The sequence below is a fragment of the Denticeps clupeoides genome, chromosome 11 (genome assembly GCF_900700375.1).
Source record: "Denticeps clupeoides chromosome 11, fDenClu1.1, whole genome shotgun sequence".
In the NCBI taxonomy this organism is placed as follows: Eukaryota; Metazoa; Chordata; class Actinopteri; order Clupeiformes; family Denticipitidae; genus Denticeps; species Denticeps clupeoides.
The window spans coordinates 15,885,623-15,904,090 of record NC_041717.1 but is presented as its reverse complement, the minus strand read 5'-3'; the positions used below and the strand labels follow the sequence as shown (position 1 = coordinate 15,904,090).

General features: G+C 43.4%; 1 protein-coding gene across 6 annotated transcripts in view; it reads left to right on the top strand.

The window, feature by feature from the left end:
- kank1a (KN motif and ankyrin repeat domains 1a) overlaps positions 1 to 18,468 on the top strand; it is a 29,681-nt gene that overhangs the window by 6,118 nt on the left and 5,095 nt on the right. The window contains exons 1-3 of one of the 6 annotated variants that reach the window (XM_028996521.1): positions 7,185 to 7,300; positions 7,836 to 7,892; positions 14,547 to 17,141. In XM_028996521.1, coding sequence (XP_028852354.1) covers positions 7,273 to 7,300; positions 7,836 to 7,892; positions 14,547 to 17,141 — 2,680 coding nt within the window. In that variant the 5' untranslated portion in view covers positions 7,185 to 7,272. Of the gene's footprint in view, positions 1 to 7,184; positions 7,301 to 7,835; positions 7,893 to 8,660; positions 8,738 to 9,194; positions 9,315 to 12,690; positions 12,711 to 14,546; positions 17,157 to 18,468 lie in introns of those variants that run through there. The other 5 variants (XM_028996520.1, XM_028996524.1, XM_028996523.1 and 2 more) reach the window with 5 other exon arrangements.

Genomic DNA, 18,468 nt, shown 5'->3' with positions numbered 1-18,468 from the left:
GCATGCAGAGTCCTCGCATCCTCAAGCCTTTGCCCTTATCCAGAGCGACTTACAATCAGTAGTTACAGGGACAGTCCCCCCCCGGAGACACTCGGGGTTAAGTGTCTTGCTCAGGGACTCAATGGGAGTAAGTGGGATTTGAACCTTCTGAACCCTTCTGGTTCATCGGCGAGTGTGTTAACCACCTCATTTTCATAATTTTAGTCTCACTCAGAATTTTTTTTTTTTTTAAATGCAACCATTTCACGGCATGAGGGAGGGGATCGAGTTCAGGATTCTTACTGATTGGCGAGAATGGAGACGGGAGGTCACAATGGCGGGGTCTGTTCCCCAGAGGAGGGTTATTATAACTGAATACTTCCTGCATGGAGGATGGGGTTTCATGCAGCACAATACTCTACTTTATTTGCTGGCAGGAGTGCAATTGTTATCATAGCCTCGCAACCTTTTGACCCCCTCAGCCTGAGCCACAACGTAATTGTAATTTGTTCATTTCGTGCTTTTCAGTAATTACTAGAAACCGATTGTAAACAACATACCTAATGAATTATTAATGTGTTTATGTGAGTTGTGACTGTCTTTTGAAAATCTCATTTTAGAATCGTGTGTAACTAGTTCCTCACAGTGTGTTATTTAGTGTGAAATTAGTTTATGACATGACTCTTTGGGTCAGATTTCCATTCACCTTTTACTCTAGCTCTAGGCTTAGTCCATGGACAGAAATCTGACCCTTTGTGTCTGTGTCTTTAGCTCTGGCTCTCGTTTGGATCCTGTCACTGTGATTTTTCAGAATCATTTCACTTCCCTGATTTTTTTTTTTTTTTTTGGCTTCTTCGTCCAAGCAATGTTCTGCATAGTAGCGCATGCCCATAATGGGTGTTAATTAATGAATTGAGGAATTCAATATGCGCTTTCAGCGCAAAATTTCCGGCACTCATAGCAGGTGGTAGAGGTATAAAGGGGAAGGTGGAAGTCATTGTCTCTGTGTCAGTGTGTGTTTGCCACTGGTCCAGAGAAGAGCTGGCAGGATGTTTAGTGTTATTCCAGGCTCCCCAGTGGACTGGTCATGGCTGTCAGAGTCGCTTCAGCCGAGGTGCCCGGTGTCTTTTGCTGTCTTTTCATCTGTGAGACAAACAATTGGGTGTAGTTCACTCCAGCAGTATTCGTATTCATGTCTTGTATGACAATTCCAACTGATGGACAATTCCAACTGTTATTATAGACCATACAGCACGGCTCAGGGCCACTGACCTTAGTGCTTGGTACCAAAAGTCCAAAGTGAACATCTATGTCTTGAACTTAGTCTAAATTAGTCTAAATTCTGCAGTAGGTCTAATATAAGGTGGAGCCTGACCATATACTGCTAATTTTAAAACAATGAGCGCTGCTCATTTCCATCCTAACTGAGGGAACAACGTTTCTCAACTCCAGGGCTCTCAAGTGTCATGCATTGAAAAAAACAGTGACAGTGACTCTTTTTATTCTTTTGTTTGGGGGGGTTAGTGAAATGTCACTCTTACCTGTCTTCAAAACTTGAGAGCCCTGTAACTTGGACTGGTTTCTCAGGCAAACACAGACTGTGATTAGGGCTGGAACTAATGATTATTTTAATAAGAAAAAGCATTCGTTTCCAACCCTTTGTTCAAAAACAGAACTAAAATCTTTAAAAAGTGCACAAACCTGTTGCTTCTTGAACTGTTAAGACTCTTAACTCTAGACTCTTAACTTGTTAACTCTTACAAAATGTGCAATGCCTTAGCCATTACTACATACTTATTTTTAGTGCTTATTTTTATTTTATTTTTTATTTATCGTCATGTGAGCATCATTTATCTATACATATTTATAAATTTACATCTGTCTCTCGGTCTCTCTGTGCACTTGTATATTTTGTGCATACGTTGTATGTACATTGTATGTATTCCCCTCTGTGCAGTTGGAGCATAAGCAATTTCCTTCTGGATTAAAGTTTCCTGATTCTGATAATAATAATAAACTAAAATAAAAAGGACTAACTCAAAAAATAAAGCATGCTCCGCTCTGGTCTCTTAGAAAAGTTTTTTTTCTTCATTTGTGGCGCCCCCCGGATGAATAGTACCCTTAGTTTTGACTGTTTTTATGACATCCCTCCTCATCTCCCCTTAACTCGGGCACTGGGCGCAGGTCAGGGTGCGAAAACACCATTCACTCACAAAAATATATTGCACAACCATTAATATTGTTGTAATAGTTGTACTGCACGTTTATGTGCAATTTTTGTATGGATTCTTTCATTCTTCCACGGTTTCCTTGTAAAGTGCATCCGGAAAGTATTCAAGCTTGGCACACCTATCCTTGGTCAGTTTGGCCCATTCCTCTTTGCAGCACCTCTCAAGTTCCAGGACTAAGGCCCTTTACCCCTGAATGCTCAGTTTAGGTGGCCGGCCACCTCTAGGAAGAGTCTTGTTGGTTTTGAACTTCTTCCACTTACAGATGATTGATGCCAGTGGAGACCTTCAAAAGCAGCCCAATTCTTTCTGTAACCTTCCCCAGATTTGTGCCTCGAGGTCTACAGACAACTCCTTTGACTAACTGTAGACTCCAGTTAGGCTGCAGAAACACCTCAAGGATTATCAGCAGAAACGGGATGCACCTAAGCTTAATTTTTTTTGACAATTTTTCCAGAATGGCTGTGTGTGATTGCAAAAATGAAAAAACCTAATTTCTCCTTTTCCTTGCCTCCCTGGAGTTGCTCAGGTAATGTTCCTTGTGTCCTCTGCTTGAAGAGAGGCATTAGGGTGCAAAGTGCCCAGTCCTGACGAGGAAGCGCTAAACAGGATTATGTGTCTTTGTTCTCGGAGGCGCTCGTTCTCTTGGGATCAGAGGCTCAAATCTCTTAGCTGTGACTTAGGTGGGGTTATTAGTGACTTGTTTTTTTTAATTAGATCTTCATTATGTTAGAGTAACCAATAAAAATAAATGTTGGTCTGTGTTTCGTAAACTAACTGTAGGCCCAAGTAGTTTTTTTTTTTTTTTTTTTTTTTTTTTTAAACAAAGGCTGCAATCTTGAGTAAAGATGGGTATTGAAAACCGGAATAAATAGATACTTGTACTGGTTGGTACTGGAATGTCAATAAGCCACAAACGGTATTCAGCATTGGTGACTACTGTTCTGTGCAGCCCGCTATGAGGCGGGCTCAAATTAGATGTTTCTGGTAAATTCTGAGAAGAACTTTTAATGTTATTAGTCATCTGTGCACCGTGTGCTTGCTGTGCATCACAATGACAAAACAATCACGGTCACTTCTTGTTCATAAATGAGTGTGTTACGTACTAGGAGACAACTTTAGGCAGCGCACAGTGGTGTGAACTTCTGTTATGCAAGATACAACTGGTAATGGTTGTATCTATGGCGACCCTCCCATGTTTCTACAGTAGCCCAGAACATACAATCCAAACTATAGCGGACACGCCTGATGGAAGAATCTTCTAGTGTCTGATGCCCACAGTAGGCTGCTAGTCGGTGCGTTTTGCATTGATCCGGTTGTTTGTGGTCCTTTGTTGTATAGAACCCATGCATTTTCTCCCTTCTTCCCAGATGGTTAGTTTGAATGTAGATAAGGGGGCGTCTCTGTAAGTCGGTCATGGTGACTTTTTTTTTTCTTTAGCTGATAACACTGGCCCTGATTAGCGCCGCGATAACATGTTGAATGACAACAAGGCCACTTAATCATCCCTGACCATGATGTCATCTCATTAAAGCAGAGCCGGGCTGTGAGATGAGCCGGCCGATATGCCGCTGCACCACGGGCAGAGTTCGGGCTGAACAGCTGCACTGGCTGACGGTCAACAGATGGGGGGTGAATAAATATCAGCGTTCGAATATGAAATAGGAGTTGGAACAAAAGGAGCGGCGTCATGGAAACCTGCTTATGCTCAACCTTATGCAAAACAGCGTGGCTAATGACATCTGGTGGGGGAAGTATCTTTTTATCTCAAAACTGCCCAATAGAGACTGATTTCAAGGCCATTTATGACTAAGAACCAGACATTTTGTGTTATAAGTAAAGGAAAGGTACAAAATAAAGCCCAGGTAACAGTTATAACAGGTTCAGTCAATATGCCCGGGTGGCTTGTATGTATGCTTATGCTGGGTGTTCCTACTAGATATGATCTTTCTGTTGAATGATTCCCATTTCTCTTTTCAGCGTTGACATGTTGCCCATGCAGCATATGGGTCATTCTTGCTCAAATCAATAAATTGATCACGCACAACCGTCTTTGAACCTAACCATTTTGAGTCCTTTTGTTAACCACCAGACCCCACCGCACTATTAAATGAGTACTTCACGTGAAATGTCTTGCATAATTATGTTATTTATTATTACAGCTGGCATAATTGTTATTTTTATGATATCAGTGCATAACCTACTGTGATTCCGGTTTCCACTGCGTAATGTGTGTGTGTGTGTGTGAGTGACAGAGTGAGATATAAATGCATTTACCCCCCGTCCTCACAGGCCATTACTGGGCCAGGGGCTTCCTGCGGGGTTCCGGGTGGGAAGGTTTGCCCATAATCCTGTGAGAACGGGACCCTCTCTCATTAACACCATTATGAACCCTGTTGATCAGGAGCCGAGGCCAAACAAAGCCATTGCTTGGATTGGGACCTCTAATTAAGACTGACAAGCCATGGAATTTCTCAACCTGTTTGCGGGTTGCCGTTTTAGACCGGTCGGAAGGAAGTCCTTGTCTGCTCCTGAACTGAACTGATCAGGGTTTTTGTTTGCAAGGGGGTAAATGGCTGAAGATGAGCTCTTTGATACGGAGGTTGGGTTGGTCGAAGTGAGTGTAAAGCCCTCTCTGGCCCGTTTCCTGCCCTTTGATGCTGAATCTCTTTAATTTAGTGTTTCAGAGAATTGCGCGATTGAATGAATCCGGACTGGAAGCTCTCCTTGCTGGAGCAGGGATTGAAAAGGGGAATGTGTTTGGCTGCTGGACTGGTTCCACTGGAAAGGTCACGGAAACAGAGCAAATACATGGAGCAGAACACCACCGGGACCTTAACTGCTTTTGTGCTGTAAGAGCCATTTAACAATGTTGCCAAGGACTGAATTAAAAATGAGCTGCGCCGTAAGCTGTAATTTTTTTGTTTGTTTGTTTTTAGCTGTATACCTGCCTTTATTGTGCATAATGTAAGACTTTTTTTTTTTTTTTTGGGTTCTTTCCCACAGTCTGAATTGGGGCTTAGGGCGTGTGTGAAGTATTGAGGGTTTGTGTCAATGCTTCATGAAAAAACAATGACCTGTGTGTGTTTGTGACAACTCTGTGCGCCCCTCACCGTGCCCGCCTCCTCTCTCTCAAGCGCTAAACAAATATGGCTGCAGCTTGCTGCTGTAGAAGTGCAGTCAAACAGCGGCGGTGACGGGTGGGGGTGGGCGAGGGAGATGGAGTCAGGGAACAATGGCGTTGAACTCCAGCTTGACCTTATATCTGATGCCAAATGTTGGACTGAATATGGTCAGTAATATGGGAAATAAATTTTTTTATGCTGTTGACTTGAGGAACATTATTCCTGATTGCACAACCTTTGACCTCTGGGTATTACTGTTCTTATGGCCTTTGTATAGACAGGACTGTTCTGCCTCAGATGAATTATTATTCTTTTTTGATATTATAAAATTTGTACTGTATCCACTAGAGGGCAGTGATGTTTTTATCCCCCAGTTAAGAGTTCTGAGACAATTCGCCTGACCAGCACGTCTCAGCAAGGAGGTAACGATAGATAAAGAGAGGCTGTGTGTTTCTGCCGTCTGTGATAGTTGCTTGGTTTGGGATTCACTGATTATCCTGGAACTTCCTGAAAGTGAACTCTTGACAACCCGGCTGGGTCTTTGTGAGTGGTGGACAGTGACCTGCTGGACACTCTGTCAAGGTTTCAGCAGATAAACCGCCCTTCTAAAATCGGATTTGTGGAGCCAGCGTTGGGTAGGGGGTGGGGTATAAGAAGCCCCTGAAATGGTAATCTGGGTCAAGTTGTTAATTTGTCATTTATTTAAAAACACACACTTTGTGGTAAGGTCAATGACATCTTTTAGTGTTTTATTTAACATTTTAATTATTTTAATTTTATTATAGTATTTGTGGAAAAAGAAACAGTGTGTCTTTTTAAATCACTCTTAATTATTTTTTTAAGTATTTAGGGTCAGTCACAAAGCTCACGGTTTTCAGACTGATTTTTTTTTTTTGGATTGAAATTTTTTTTATTGACATTTCCAACAAATAAAACACAAGATTTCTAACATCCGACAGTGAGACAGTAAGTATTGTTTTTTTTTTTTTGTTTTAGTCCTGTAGAACATGTGACCCACCACTGGTCGCCCTGGAGGGGATGCTGAAAATGCTTGCGTCCCTCTCGTTTCTCAGAACCATACATTTACCAGGCCTGTGCGTGTTTACTCCACCCTTCTCCTCTCCTGAATGAACTGGCTGCTGCCTGCAGGTTTCTGTGGCATTTGGCCTGCGGCATGCAGCTGCCTGTCAGGTGACGGACTGCCTCCACCTCCCCACCTTCCCCTCCTGGCAGTGGAGGCGCGTTTTCATGGATAAGAGCGCCCACATGTCCGCAGCGCTCCACCACGTTATCTGGCGCAAAAAGGAATTGCACACCCACAAAGCAAGAAATTAGGCCGGCTAATGATTTGCGTACATTGAGCAGGATTAGGTTGGTGCTGCCCAACACACACACACACACACACACACACACAGAGCCTTTTCAGCCAATCATAGGACTCATGATTCTCTTCAGTAGGTCACAAAAGTAATAATATACAGATATTAACGTCTGGCCTGCTGCTACCAAGGTCGTCTGGGGAGTGCCGAGGTAATTTGTCGCCCCGAAGCATTCAGTGGGGGTGTCCTTGCGCTCGGCCGTGGCCGGATTTAACTGAATCTTTGTCGGGCTGCAGGTAGTGGCGGTAAGCAGTTGAACATCAACCTGCCCTGTGAGCGCTGGTCCCGAGGCGTGGCATGAGGTCTGATGTGGGCGTGGCCCCGACACCAAGGGCCGACCAACTCCACCTGAAAGCCCAATTTAGGGGCCGAGCAGGGACGCCGCCGAGCAGGGACACCGCCAATCGTGCGCTGCAGTGTCTAGCTGTCTTATGAGGACCGTTGTCTAATCTTAGCAGTAACCCACACCTCGGGCCCGTGTGGAGGCCGGAGGCAGGATTTAGCGCAGCAGGGCTGTTTCTGGTCAGACGCTGCTGCTGCTGCTGCTGTAAATGGCAGCAGATGAGACAGTTGAGAATGAAAGAGAAAGGTAAGAGCACTGGGTGGGCTTTTACTTGACTGTTGCTGCAGAGCTGAATTGTTAAACCCGTATAAACGTCCACGCCACATCGATGTTTTATTTCGTTGTTGGTTGGATTTTTGTTCTTTAGATTTTTAGACACCAGTTTGTCACTGTGTCCGCACAGCTCTGAACATTAATATTGGTTCAGATATGGCAGCATGTAAAAAAAAAAAATAAATAAATAAAAATTTTGTCTGCACACTGTTTATTCATTCATTATAGCATATTTGGTTATACTTGTTGGCAATAAGTTGTATACTGCAGTATCGCTTTGTCACAGTTTGTGTGATACCACACAATTTGTTTGAAAGACTCTCACACTTTATCATATCACTCTGTTTTCTTCTTTATAAAGTCCAATGCAAGTTTAAAAAACATTTCAGTCCCAATGTGGCATATGTGGATTTCACAGTGTAGCCGCTATACCATTACTGTGACCGTATGAGCTTGAGTGGTTCTGGGTTCAGCAGCAGTGTTAAGGCTGTTCACCTGCTCCCCACAGGTGTGTGTGACAGCCAGACAATGGAGGCAGATGATCTGTGGAGCTGTGAGATCAGCGGTCAGTCGTGTGCTGAGTGTGTGTCTGAGGCTCGTCTACGGCATGCGCAGGCCTGACTGCTTGGGCAGCTTCTATTTGTGGAGAGCTGAGGTGTGTGTGTGTGTGTGTGTGTGTGTGTTTTGTATGTTGTCCATGCGTTATTCACCAACAGTGCCATCTCTAGGTGAATATTAATATTTTGTATGTTCAGTACTCACGTCACTCAAGTTAGTACTTAATACTGTCTTTAACATGAGGGGGTTGACTGTTTGGGGCCGGATTGTGCATGTTTGCACTGTATAAATTATATATAACAAAAATGGCATAAAGGAAAAGGATCAAATAAATGCAAAAAAATAAGTTCCTTTAAGAAATCAGTTAAATAATAAGAAAAAAGTAATGTACAATCTTAAGTACAGTTGTGGTGTTCTTTTGGTGCTATGTCGGGTGTCGGCCATGCATGAGATAAAAGCCTGAATGAGTTTTTTTTTTTTCACAATCCACAACTCCTTTATTTAGTATTCATCATTCCTTAGTCAATCAGGTGCAATGTATTAATTTATTGTTCAATTCACAAATACGAGGCTCATCCACGTTTCAAACTGCCTGTGCCTGTGTGCATCGGTCACTTCAGCTGGATGCAGTTTTTACAAGTTGGTGAGTATTTGAGCCGCTTCTCCCACCCCTTTTCTTGCTGGAATCTCTGGTCCCAGCGCTGTCTGGCCTCCACATGTGTGTTTTGTCCAACTTTTAAACAAGGTCAGCTTCAGAAGCAAACTGTCAGTGGTGAGAGTGGACAAGGGTCACGTTCCTTCAGCAGACACTCTTCGCAGATGGCAGATTGGACCGGGTCTTCTTCCTGCTCAGTATGTGCTCATCACAGATAGAATTGAAGTCCTGGAGCCAGCTAATTTTAACCCCGTCGGGTTTCTGAGCTCCTGTGCAGCATCAGTCGCTAATTTTAACATCAGCTCATAGCCGACTGGTGTCCCCTTCCAAAGCACACAAATAACACAAGGGGACGCTTCCCAAAAGGAGAAGCCGTCTGACACGTCACAGTCCATACCTCTGATCAGAGATGTTGAGTCCATGCCACACGGCTGCATGGTTGCTCCTACGCCAACAAGGGAAACATTGACTTGACTAAAGGTCAGAAGTGTTTTGTGATCTTCAGTCAAAATCCCAAAGCACTTGTAGGTCCACAGGTCTTAAAACAGACAGACGGCCGCTGCAGGTTCTTCTCACACGGAGTGGTGATTTGCTGTGATGTGAAGTTTCTTATTAATGTGTAATGATTTGTTTGTGTTCTCTGTGTGTCTGCAGGTTGCATGGTAAGCTGGATCTGATGCATGGCATTTGCATGACCCCATTAAATGCTGAGCAACTGACTTTGAGCAGCTCCAGCCATGGCTCAGACCGCGCACGTTAACGGCAATGCAGCAGGTAAAACCTCATCATCATAATCATCTGTGCTATTTTTGCAGCTTGTTATCGATGTCTGTCGTATGTAAAAATGGCACCGAATGGAACCATGCAACAAAGATAAATGAAGATGCTTTGCTGGCTTGCTTTAGTCCCTTTTAAGAGCCATGATTTGCATGCTCATTTGCATGTACCATGTGCCTTGTCACTTTGATTCTGGTAATCCAGACGCTACGGCCAGAAATAATGGCTAATTTCTTTTCTTTTCTTTTCTTTTTTTTTTTTGACTCCTCCATAATTTAGCTATAAATGCCACAATGATGTTTTAAAAAATGTAGTCCAGTTATGTGTGTGTGTCTGTCTTTTCTCAGCCTGATGCGAAGTATGAGCTTGTGGTTTAGACATTCACACCTGTAGGCGGCCCTCATTCCTTACTTTTGCCTTGAGTATGTGAGATTTTTTTATACTGCAGATTCCCAGTCATGTACTTATTTTCCTGCTTGATATTTTATATATATAAATGGACACACACGGTGCTCCATGCAATTTTCCTGAAAAGGCCATCAAAAGTATTGTTTTGGATCAATATACTAATTTCTGACATTCCGACTGATTGACCGTCTTCACTGCTCTGTCCTGAAATTTAACCATCTAATAGACTAAACCGGCTAATATTTTGCTAATTTGGCACATTATGCATGGCTGGTCCAGGCTAAAGAGGATCCAGGCCGGTGAGGCGGTACAATGGAAAGACACAATTCTGCGCTAAAATGGTACTTTACTCCCAAGTCAGTGTGTAATACTGACTGCTAGAATGCTACTCCTTAGTTACTTATTGCAGAATTGTCATCCCAACTATATAAAACCACACCTATTATCTATTTAGGGCCAGTAGGCTATAGTAGGAGTGACCACCCCTTAAACATTCTATATTTTTTGACATCAGTATTAATTTAAGACATCAATATTCATCACTATATTCTAAAATGTGTGCATAGGATACAGACAGATTTATTTCTACTCATAGTTGTGGACCTTGTGGCCAATATAAAGATATGTGGTATACTGACCACAGAATCATGACCCTAATACAGCCCTTTTTTAGTTTCTGAGGCTCAGATGTAAGTTCCCCTTCAACACAGATATTTTGTAACAGCAATTGTATATTGAAAATCTTTCTTAATATCAGTCAGTGGGGCATTAGTATGCATTTCCCATCCAGCCATGTAGATCCACCTGTTTTCTGTGTTTGATTCACTATTCGGTTCTTGCAGGGCTCATGTGATGTTCCTTTTTCTGCACAAACTGTAAATCTTCACTGCAGTATTCCCTGGAAGCACAAATTCTTTTCTGGTTGTCTGGTCCCAAGGGAGGTTTGGGCTAGTCCATGTTGTTGCTGGTGAGACGTGCCAAGACTGTGCGCAAGCAGTTTGAGGCTATATCCTCCCCCAACTACGTCTTGCTGCATAAATGCTCCTTGTTTGCTGCTGTGTGGATTTATTGTCCGTTGGTTTGTGTCACTCTGGCACCCAGGTGACCAGGGAGGAAGAATAATTAAGCATCGCTCATCTGACGTTGTTTTTTTACTGGGTCGGGTCAGGAAATACCAACAGTGTGTGGGGGGAAAAGCCTCTGTTGACTGTGAGTGTGCGTGTGTGTGCTCCCTTACTCAGCCAGGGTCACCTTTTAACTGCACCACGGCTTGGTTCTGCACTAGAAAGTTACAAAATGTCCCGTTATATTTTTCAGAGCCGGGCCAAAGGGCTGAATGATCCTCTTTTCTGATAGCCCAGGACAGGAATGTTCTGTTACTGGTACCATTACATACGCTTCCAGTAGACTCATTTTCTTTTTCATTATCCATTGTGTGTGTGTGTGTGTGTGTGTGTGTTTGGTGTGTTTTTTTTTTTTTCCTCAAATGTTTCAGCTCAGACAGCTGATTCTTTATGGAATGACAGTGTGACTTCACTTGTTGACTGATAAAGGGTCCATATCATGCTTTTCTGTGACATTATATAGCTGGTGTAAAATGCATAAAATTCTCAAGCCTGTGTGGCTCATAGCTAAAAACAAGTAATTGAGCCGAACTCATTAATTGCTCTCATACAGTAGAAACACCAGCTTTAAATGAGCATTTTATGGCAGATCCAAGCTGGAAGTAATTACATGGGTAGAGCAGTATTTGGCAGAGGGGGAGCAGCATGCCATTTAAGATCATAGAGTGGAAAAAGCATCAAGACAGTGTTATGTGAATTGAAGCCCAGATTGTCACCTTTCCCTAACAAAAAATAAAGTGTGCATTCTGCCCAGACCAGTGTTTACCAGTGTTTTTTTTTTGCATCAGGTTTTGTGTTTTCATTGTCCAGACCATGAAGGCTTGGTCTGCTTTTGCCAAGGAACAAGCCACTCATGTTGTTAGAGGCTCTATGCATGGACTGGGACTGTGATTGTGATATTGAACCCCCACATACCTTGCATTTTGTAACTCAAAGACATGCATAAGTAGATTTTATATGCCATCTTATTTAGTGTCAACAAGACACAGTTATGTGCGTGCATTCACATTCAGAATTTGTACAACCCTTTTTTTTTTTTTTTTAAAGAATAATTATTTGGCCTGTGGGCTCTTAATTTCCCACCATGAGTCTGTATCAAAGCCAAACATGTCTGTCTGCTGCCTTATTTTCATTGCAAACATTCAAGGTGACGTACAGTCTAAATATACATTAACAAGGAAAGATGCACAGACAGTTAAAATGACATGGGGGCTTGGATTTAGGGAAAGGTTAGTGGCCTTTTAGGATGTTGGTTCCGAGTTTGTTTCTGGAAATCCAGTGGGTTCTGTGCATAGTCTAGAATATTAACTGGTTAAGATAATATTTTCTTGTCATTTAAATAAATTTTTCCCATCATTTTATAGTAACTCCTCCAGATTGTCTGGTTTGAAATCTCTATGATTTACATTATAATGTGAACCTTCACAATAAATTAGTCGATCCCATTTAAATCCAGAGGTAGCAACTTAGCCCAGCTCAAACCCCGCTTACTACCAAAGCTAGACAGTAACTAGCAATTTTGTAAATTGTTCTGGTTAAGAGTGATCGCTACATGTCGTGTTATAATAGTTTAATCTTCAACCTTTTTGATAATGTGCTGTGATCTCATGCACGCTCACAAGTAAAGGGCCACGCAGACCCCTGTTGCTAAGATGCACTTTGCTCTCATACAGCCTGTGATGACATTGACGTCCCTATCTCTCCGCCTCGCACAAGTTTCGTAAATCCCATCAGATCGCATTGGCCGATCTGGACAGTTTAAAGGTGCCAGCCCTCGGTGGCTTTAGCAAACAGCAGTACACCTTTTTGACTCAGTCATCAGGACTTTCTCTCCTCGTTCAACCCAGCAGAAATTGCCATGGTGAGGGTGATATCTCATTGTAATCTAGACTCTATTTTTGTCGTGTGTTGTATGTGTTGTGAATGGGCTTTTATTTTCTTAAAGAGGGGTTCAGAGATGCTGACCTCTGTTGTGCCTGATTCACATTGTGACTTTTCGATTATAATTGGATCTCTGTGAACCTCCCCAGTATTCATGGCACTCATGTGGCCATGTTTGGTGCCTCGTACCAGGGACTGTGTTTTAGCTTGTGGCGACATCTCTGTCCTTCTCTCACTAAGCCGCGTGTACAATGCCCTTCAGCTTCAACAAATGTGTGATTGTCGATAAAGATAAAAGGCTGCGACATGTATAGCGCGAGGTTGCCAGACTGTACAATAATTATTTCATTGTATGCAGTAATACTGCTGTGTTTACCTACAGAGTGTTTAAATAAATTGAAGGCTGTTTTGTGGGTGGTCTTATGTTATCTCCATTGGTCCATTGTGAAAAGATACTTTTCAGATGAAACTGGGTGACTAAAGGTCGTTTCAGAGGCAAAAGGGCTACGTGTGGTAATTGCAGGTTTAAGAGAAGAGCAGCCTTGTTTGAAGGAGTGAAGAACCTCAGCGAATGTGTGCATCCGATTGGAGGAGGCAGTCAGCCTATGGCAGACAGAGTTGAGCTTGGCTAAGTTTACACCAATAGTGGAATTTTTTTCCCCTTATGGAGCGAAGATTGAGGGGGAACTGAGTGAGCAGGGAGCCACGGTGCAGCTTGTTCTTATTACAGAAAGCTGACTGCAGCCCGTACACCACACAAACACACACACACACACTGAGGACTGCTGTTTGACTTGGGTAAGTCAGCATTGTGTATAGAAAGATTTATCTATGCTTTTCTCTTCTTCTTTTTTTCTGCAGAACTTAGTTTGGGTAGTTGTTCAGAAGAATCACACTCGCTCACAGCAGGGACTTGTCTTGTGTTTGCTGATGTAGACCTAATGTTCTCTGTAGCCTCTTAATGATCTGGAAAGTTGCTGAGCTCCTAGAGAGCAACAGACGGGAAGGCTATTCTGTCTTTTGGTATGGAATTTGGACCGTGACACAGGCAGCGTGTTGTACAGAAATCAATTTTTTTTTTTTTTTTCTTTTTTAGTTTTTGCGACAAATCCTTTATCTATTCAGCTGAGTGAAAAACATTAATGTTAGCCAGTTCTGTTTGTGGAATTAATTTCCTCTCGGTCACAGGAAAATATTTGCACTGTGCGCGTTGGCCCCTACCCCCACCTCTGTTTTTCTCTTGTGGACGGTAGGCCGCCAGCTCTGCAGTAAATCTGCTCTGAAAACAGGAGTTGTGATCTCAGTTCTTCTCCATTTCGTGTGCCTGGGTCCCTAATCATCTACAAACCATGCTGTGTTTCCGGAAGACGCGGGCTATTCTGTACTGTGCTATATTTTACTGAGCATTGTATGTAATTTGTGTTTACCTTGTTGAATGTATTCTTAGTACTTTTTTTGCTCCATCTGGGACTCTTATGCGAAACATGTTCTAAGCACATTATAATAACATATTTAGGATAACCACAAATATATTGAAGTTGTTCTTAATGTTGTGACTCTATGTGGCATCTATAGGCATCTTTACTTTTCAGTATGACATGTAAATAAGTTCATGACCATAACCTTGACTGTGTATAATAATAATAATGATAAATAACCCAAAATAAGTTTGTAGCATATTAGACGGTCACTGCCTTGAGCATAAATCTTCAACCATTAGAAAGTGTATTTATGTCAAATCTGCCTTACCTTTCAGACAGAAATCAAACCATCTATTCTTTAATTATTTTACTGTTGTTGTTTTTTTGTCCTGCAGAAAAGGATGAAGATGAGAAGGACTCATATTACCTGGAGACACCTTATGGTTTCCAACTAGACCTGGACTTCCTCAAGTATGTTGATGACATAGAGAGAGGAAACACTATCAAGAAGCTGAATATCCAGAGGAAGCCCAAAGTGGCGAGGCCTTCAGCTGTCCCCCGCAGCTCCAGCAGTGGTGGCCAAGTCGAGTGGGCATCCACCGACTCGCTGTCCTCCTCCACCAGCGATGAGAGCAAGCAGTCGCCAGTCTTTCTTACACCTAGAAATCCACTGGTCCCTTCAGCCCATCCTACCAGATCAGCGCCAGCTTTGGCACATGAGTCCCAACCTGCCTACCTGAGTGTCCTTGAAGCCAAGCAGCTTCCTCCTCCTTCCCCCCGGATCCCTCAACACAACCTCCACGTGGAGAAGACACTGATGGAGACCCGAAGACGTCTAGAGCAAGAGCGGCTGCTGCTGCATCCCCCTGCTACTGAGCCTCCTCGCCGGAGGTTGGCCAGTTTTGGAGGCATGGGCTCTAACAGCTCCCTTGCTTCTTCCTTTGGGGGCTCTGTAGCACCTAGTCAGGTTTCGTCCAGTTCCCAGCTACTTTTCCACAATGGGCATCCTACAAATAATGAGTACAACCCCTACTTCACATCATCTATGGGGAGCTCCATTCGCCACAGTCCACTGAGCTCAGGGATGACCACGCCAGTTACAAATGTCAGCCCTTTGCATTTGCAGCAGATCCGTGAGCAGATGGTAGTCGCCCTCAAGCGGCTAAAGGAGCTGGAGGAGCAGGTGAAGAACATCCCCATCCTGCAGGTCAAGATCTCTGTCCTTCAGGAAGAAAAGAGGCAGCTCACTTCACAGATCAAGAACCAGAAGCTCAGTGGTCAGTGTCCAGGCTCCGGAGTTTTCCGGAAGCGCTCGTATAGCGTGGGCAGTGCTGAGCAGTATGACAGTCTGGCACAGCTGAAAGGCTCGGAGCTGCACATCAATGAGTTGGACAGCAAGGTAGCAGAGAGCTCTGATAGGCTTCAGGAGTTCAGTCAGTTCACTGCTGACATGCAGGCCCTGGAGAAGAGCATCCACAACTGTGGCGAGGAGAACCTTCTGCAAAGACAGTGTGGTCGAGAGCAGAAGTCGGTAGCGGTTGGTACTGATGAGAACATGAACGACATTGTCATATACAGACGATCGAAGGAGGGTACCAGGGATATATCTGTGGGAACGGAGCGAGAAATGCGAAGTGCAGTAGTGGGAGTGACTGAAGCCATGCTGGGCATGACAACAGAGGCAGAGGCAGAGATCGAGATGCAGCACCAGACAATTGAGGCGTTGAAGGAGAAGATCTACCGACTGGAGGTGCAGCTGAAAGAAACCACTCATGAAATGGAGATGGGCAAACTCAAGCTAGAGCTGCAGGCAGCCGGCAACAGGAAGAAGGTTGACAAAGGCTGCATGGCGAGGCCTGAAATGTACAGTACTTCAGTGGAGGCCAAAGTCTCACTGCAAAGCCTCGGGGTTGGTAACCATAAAGAATTCAATGATGCCAGCACAAACCATAACCTTTCAACACAAACTGTGGGTATTTCCTGTCATCCGGAATTGTGGCATGTCGCAGTGGGTCCAGAGTTTCCAATGGAGCGCTGGGTGGTACAAGAACGAGTGGATGTTAAGGACCGGTGTGTTGGTAGACACGTAGTCATGTTAAACCAGAATGTTGGGGGGGAACCGAATGTGTGTGAAATGGGCATCAACACAGAAGAGACAGTGGAGAGTCTGGGACTCTGCAAAAAAGAACAGGACAAAGAGTGGAGGTCTATTGGGTGTGGGGATTGCTCTGTTGATGTTACTGTAAGTCCTGTGACAGAACTTGTGACACTCGGTACAATCACAGACATAGTAAGCACAACTGACCTGAGGGTTATGGAGTCTGTGACCGCCTCACAGTTTACTCATACAGACAAATCCACAAATACTGAGAAGTCTGTTCTAGTTGACTCTTGTTTCAACACGAAAGTCACCACTGAAGAAAAGTCCACCGCTACAGTCGTGACTGAAACAAGGACGGTCGCTGTGGGAGATGGACTGGTGAAAGACATGCAGGCAGTAGTTAAAACACGATCCATTGGTGTAGGAACTGCAGCTTTACAGGAGGTCAGAGTCGACAAGTCATGTACAGCAAAAACCATAGACAGTGGAATTGGTCATGCTAGCATTCACGAGAACTTCCTGGTGGGTCTGAAGACAAGAAACATTGCCTGTGGCCCTTCCAATTTGCATCCTTTGAATCTCACCCAGACCCAGAGCCTCCCAACTGGGGATGCTGCAACCATAGCACCTCAAACTCCAACAGGCCAATCAGGCTCTGCTGTTGGGCTGGACCATTACATCGAACGTGTGCAGAAGCTACTCCAGGAACAACAGATGCTTTTGGCTGAGAACTATAGTGAGCTGGCCGATGCGTTTGGTCAACCCCACTCACAGTTCGGCTCCATTAACAGTCAGCTGGTCAACACCCTTACCTCCATTAACTCTGTCATGAAGTACGGTAGTATTGAGGAGCTCCGAAACATTGACCATGTGAAGATTCATCCCAATGGTAATACCCAAGCAAGTAAGAATTTTCGATTAAGTTGTTGAATGTTTTTTTTAATGTTTGATTGTGGCTCATTAGAATCCATTCTGAGCAGAATATTGCCTATGATTAATCAAGTATCTTAATGTCTAGTTGATTGCGGGCAAAGGGTTCGGTTTAAATTGCAATCTGAAAAGACATTCTCCATTATATTGTTATTTTGAGCGCTTTACTATTTATTTTACAATGAGGACCCATGTGTCCACAGAGGCCAGCAAGTTTGGGTCCCTGCAAAGCTTTGTAAAATGTGACTGTGAGAATCTGTGTGTATGAGAAAAGTGAGAATGTATGCCTGATAGGATCTGACAGGGCAAGGTTATCTCTGACCCCAGAAAATTCATCAGGGCTTTGGACATAAACCAACAGTGAGGTCATTTGTTTTGGGGAGCAGCAGCTTGCGCTAAATGGCTGCTGGTGCTTCTTTGTGTGTGTGTGCTGGTGCTGATTCATGGGTCATTTTCATTATGCAACGCCCTGCACTGATCCACTGAGGCATGCATTAGTTCCAAAAACACAGAGCTAAAGCATAAGTGATGGCATATCTTTTTCTATGTAATAGAAATATTAACAACATTGCCAGCAGTAGTATGAGAGTCAACATATTTTTGTTTTATAATGTTAACACACAGAGTCTTCAGGTTGAGTTAAATTAAAAACCTGGATTTAGATTAAATTGTTGGAGGCACTACCATATGTTTATGGCAGGATCTCTGGTTTTAAAATAAGGAACTATGCTGTTGCGAAAAGCCAAATGTTAACATGGGACGTCAAATGCCTCTGGCAGCTGTAGCACTGCCAAGGCCTGAGTATTTCCGCCCAGGCTGATTTTTGAGGCTTACTTTCATGACAATGAGAGGAACAAAATCTCAGAAATCCTGTTTTGCTTAAGGGGATTTTGCTTGTGGTGTTTATTTGCATGTAAATTTCAGTCATTTTCCATTTTTCTGGACCTCTACATGTCCATCAAATTTCTCCTCCCCTGTTGTAAAGTAAATATTTGAGTAGCTCCAATTCATAAAATATGCTGTAGACAATTAGATGTATATTATTGGATCATTTGCTGTAAGAGGTGCTATGTATTTCATATTTAAAAATAAAAGAGGAATGTTTTTTTCTCACAGCATGTATTGACATGTCTTATGCGTTCATTCTGATGCCTGGAACAAACCCCGATGTGACCGACCCAGACATGCTTGTGCAATCAGGGCAAATTGAGAATTGATGATGTTTGCATGATAGATGCTGAGAGATCCACACAGCTTTGTTGCCAACTTTTTGCAGTCATAAACAC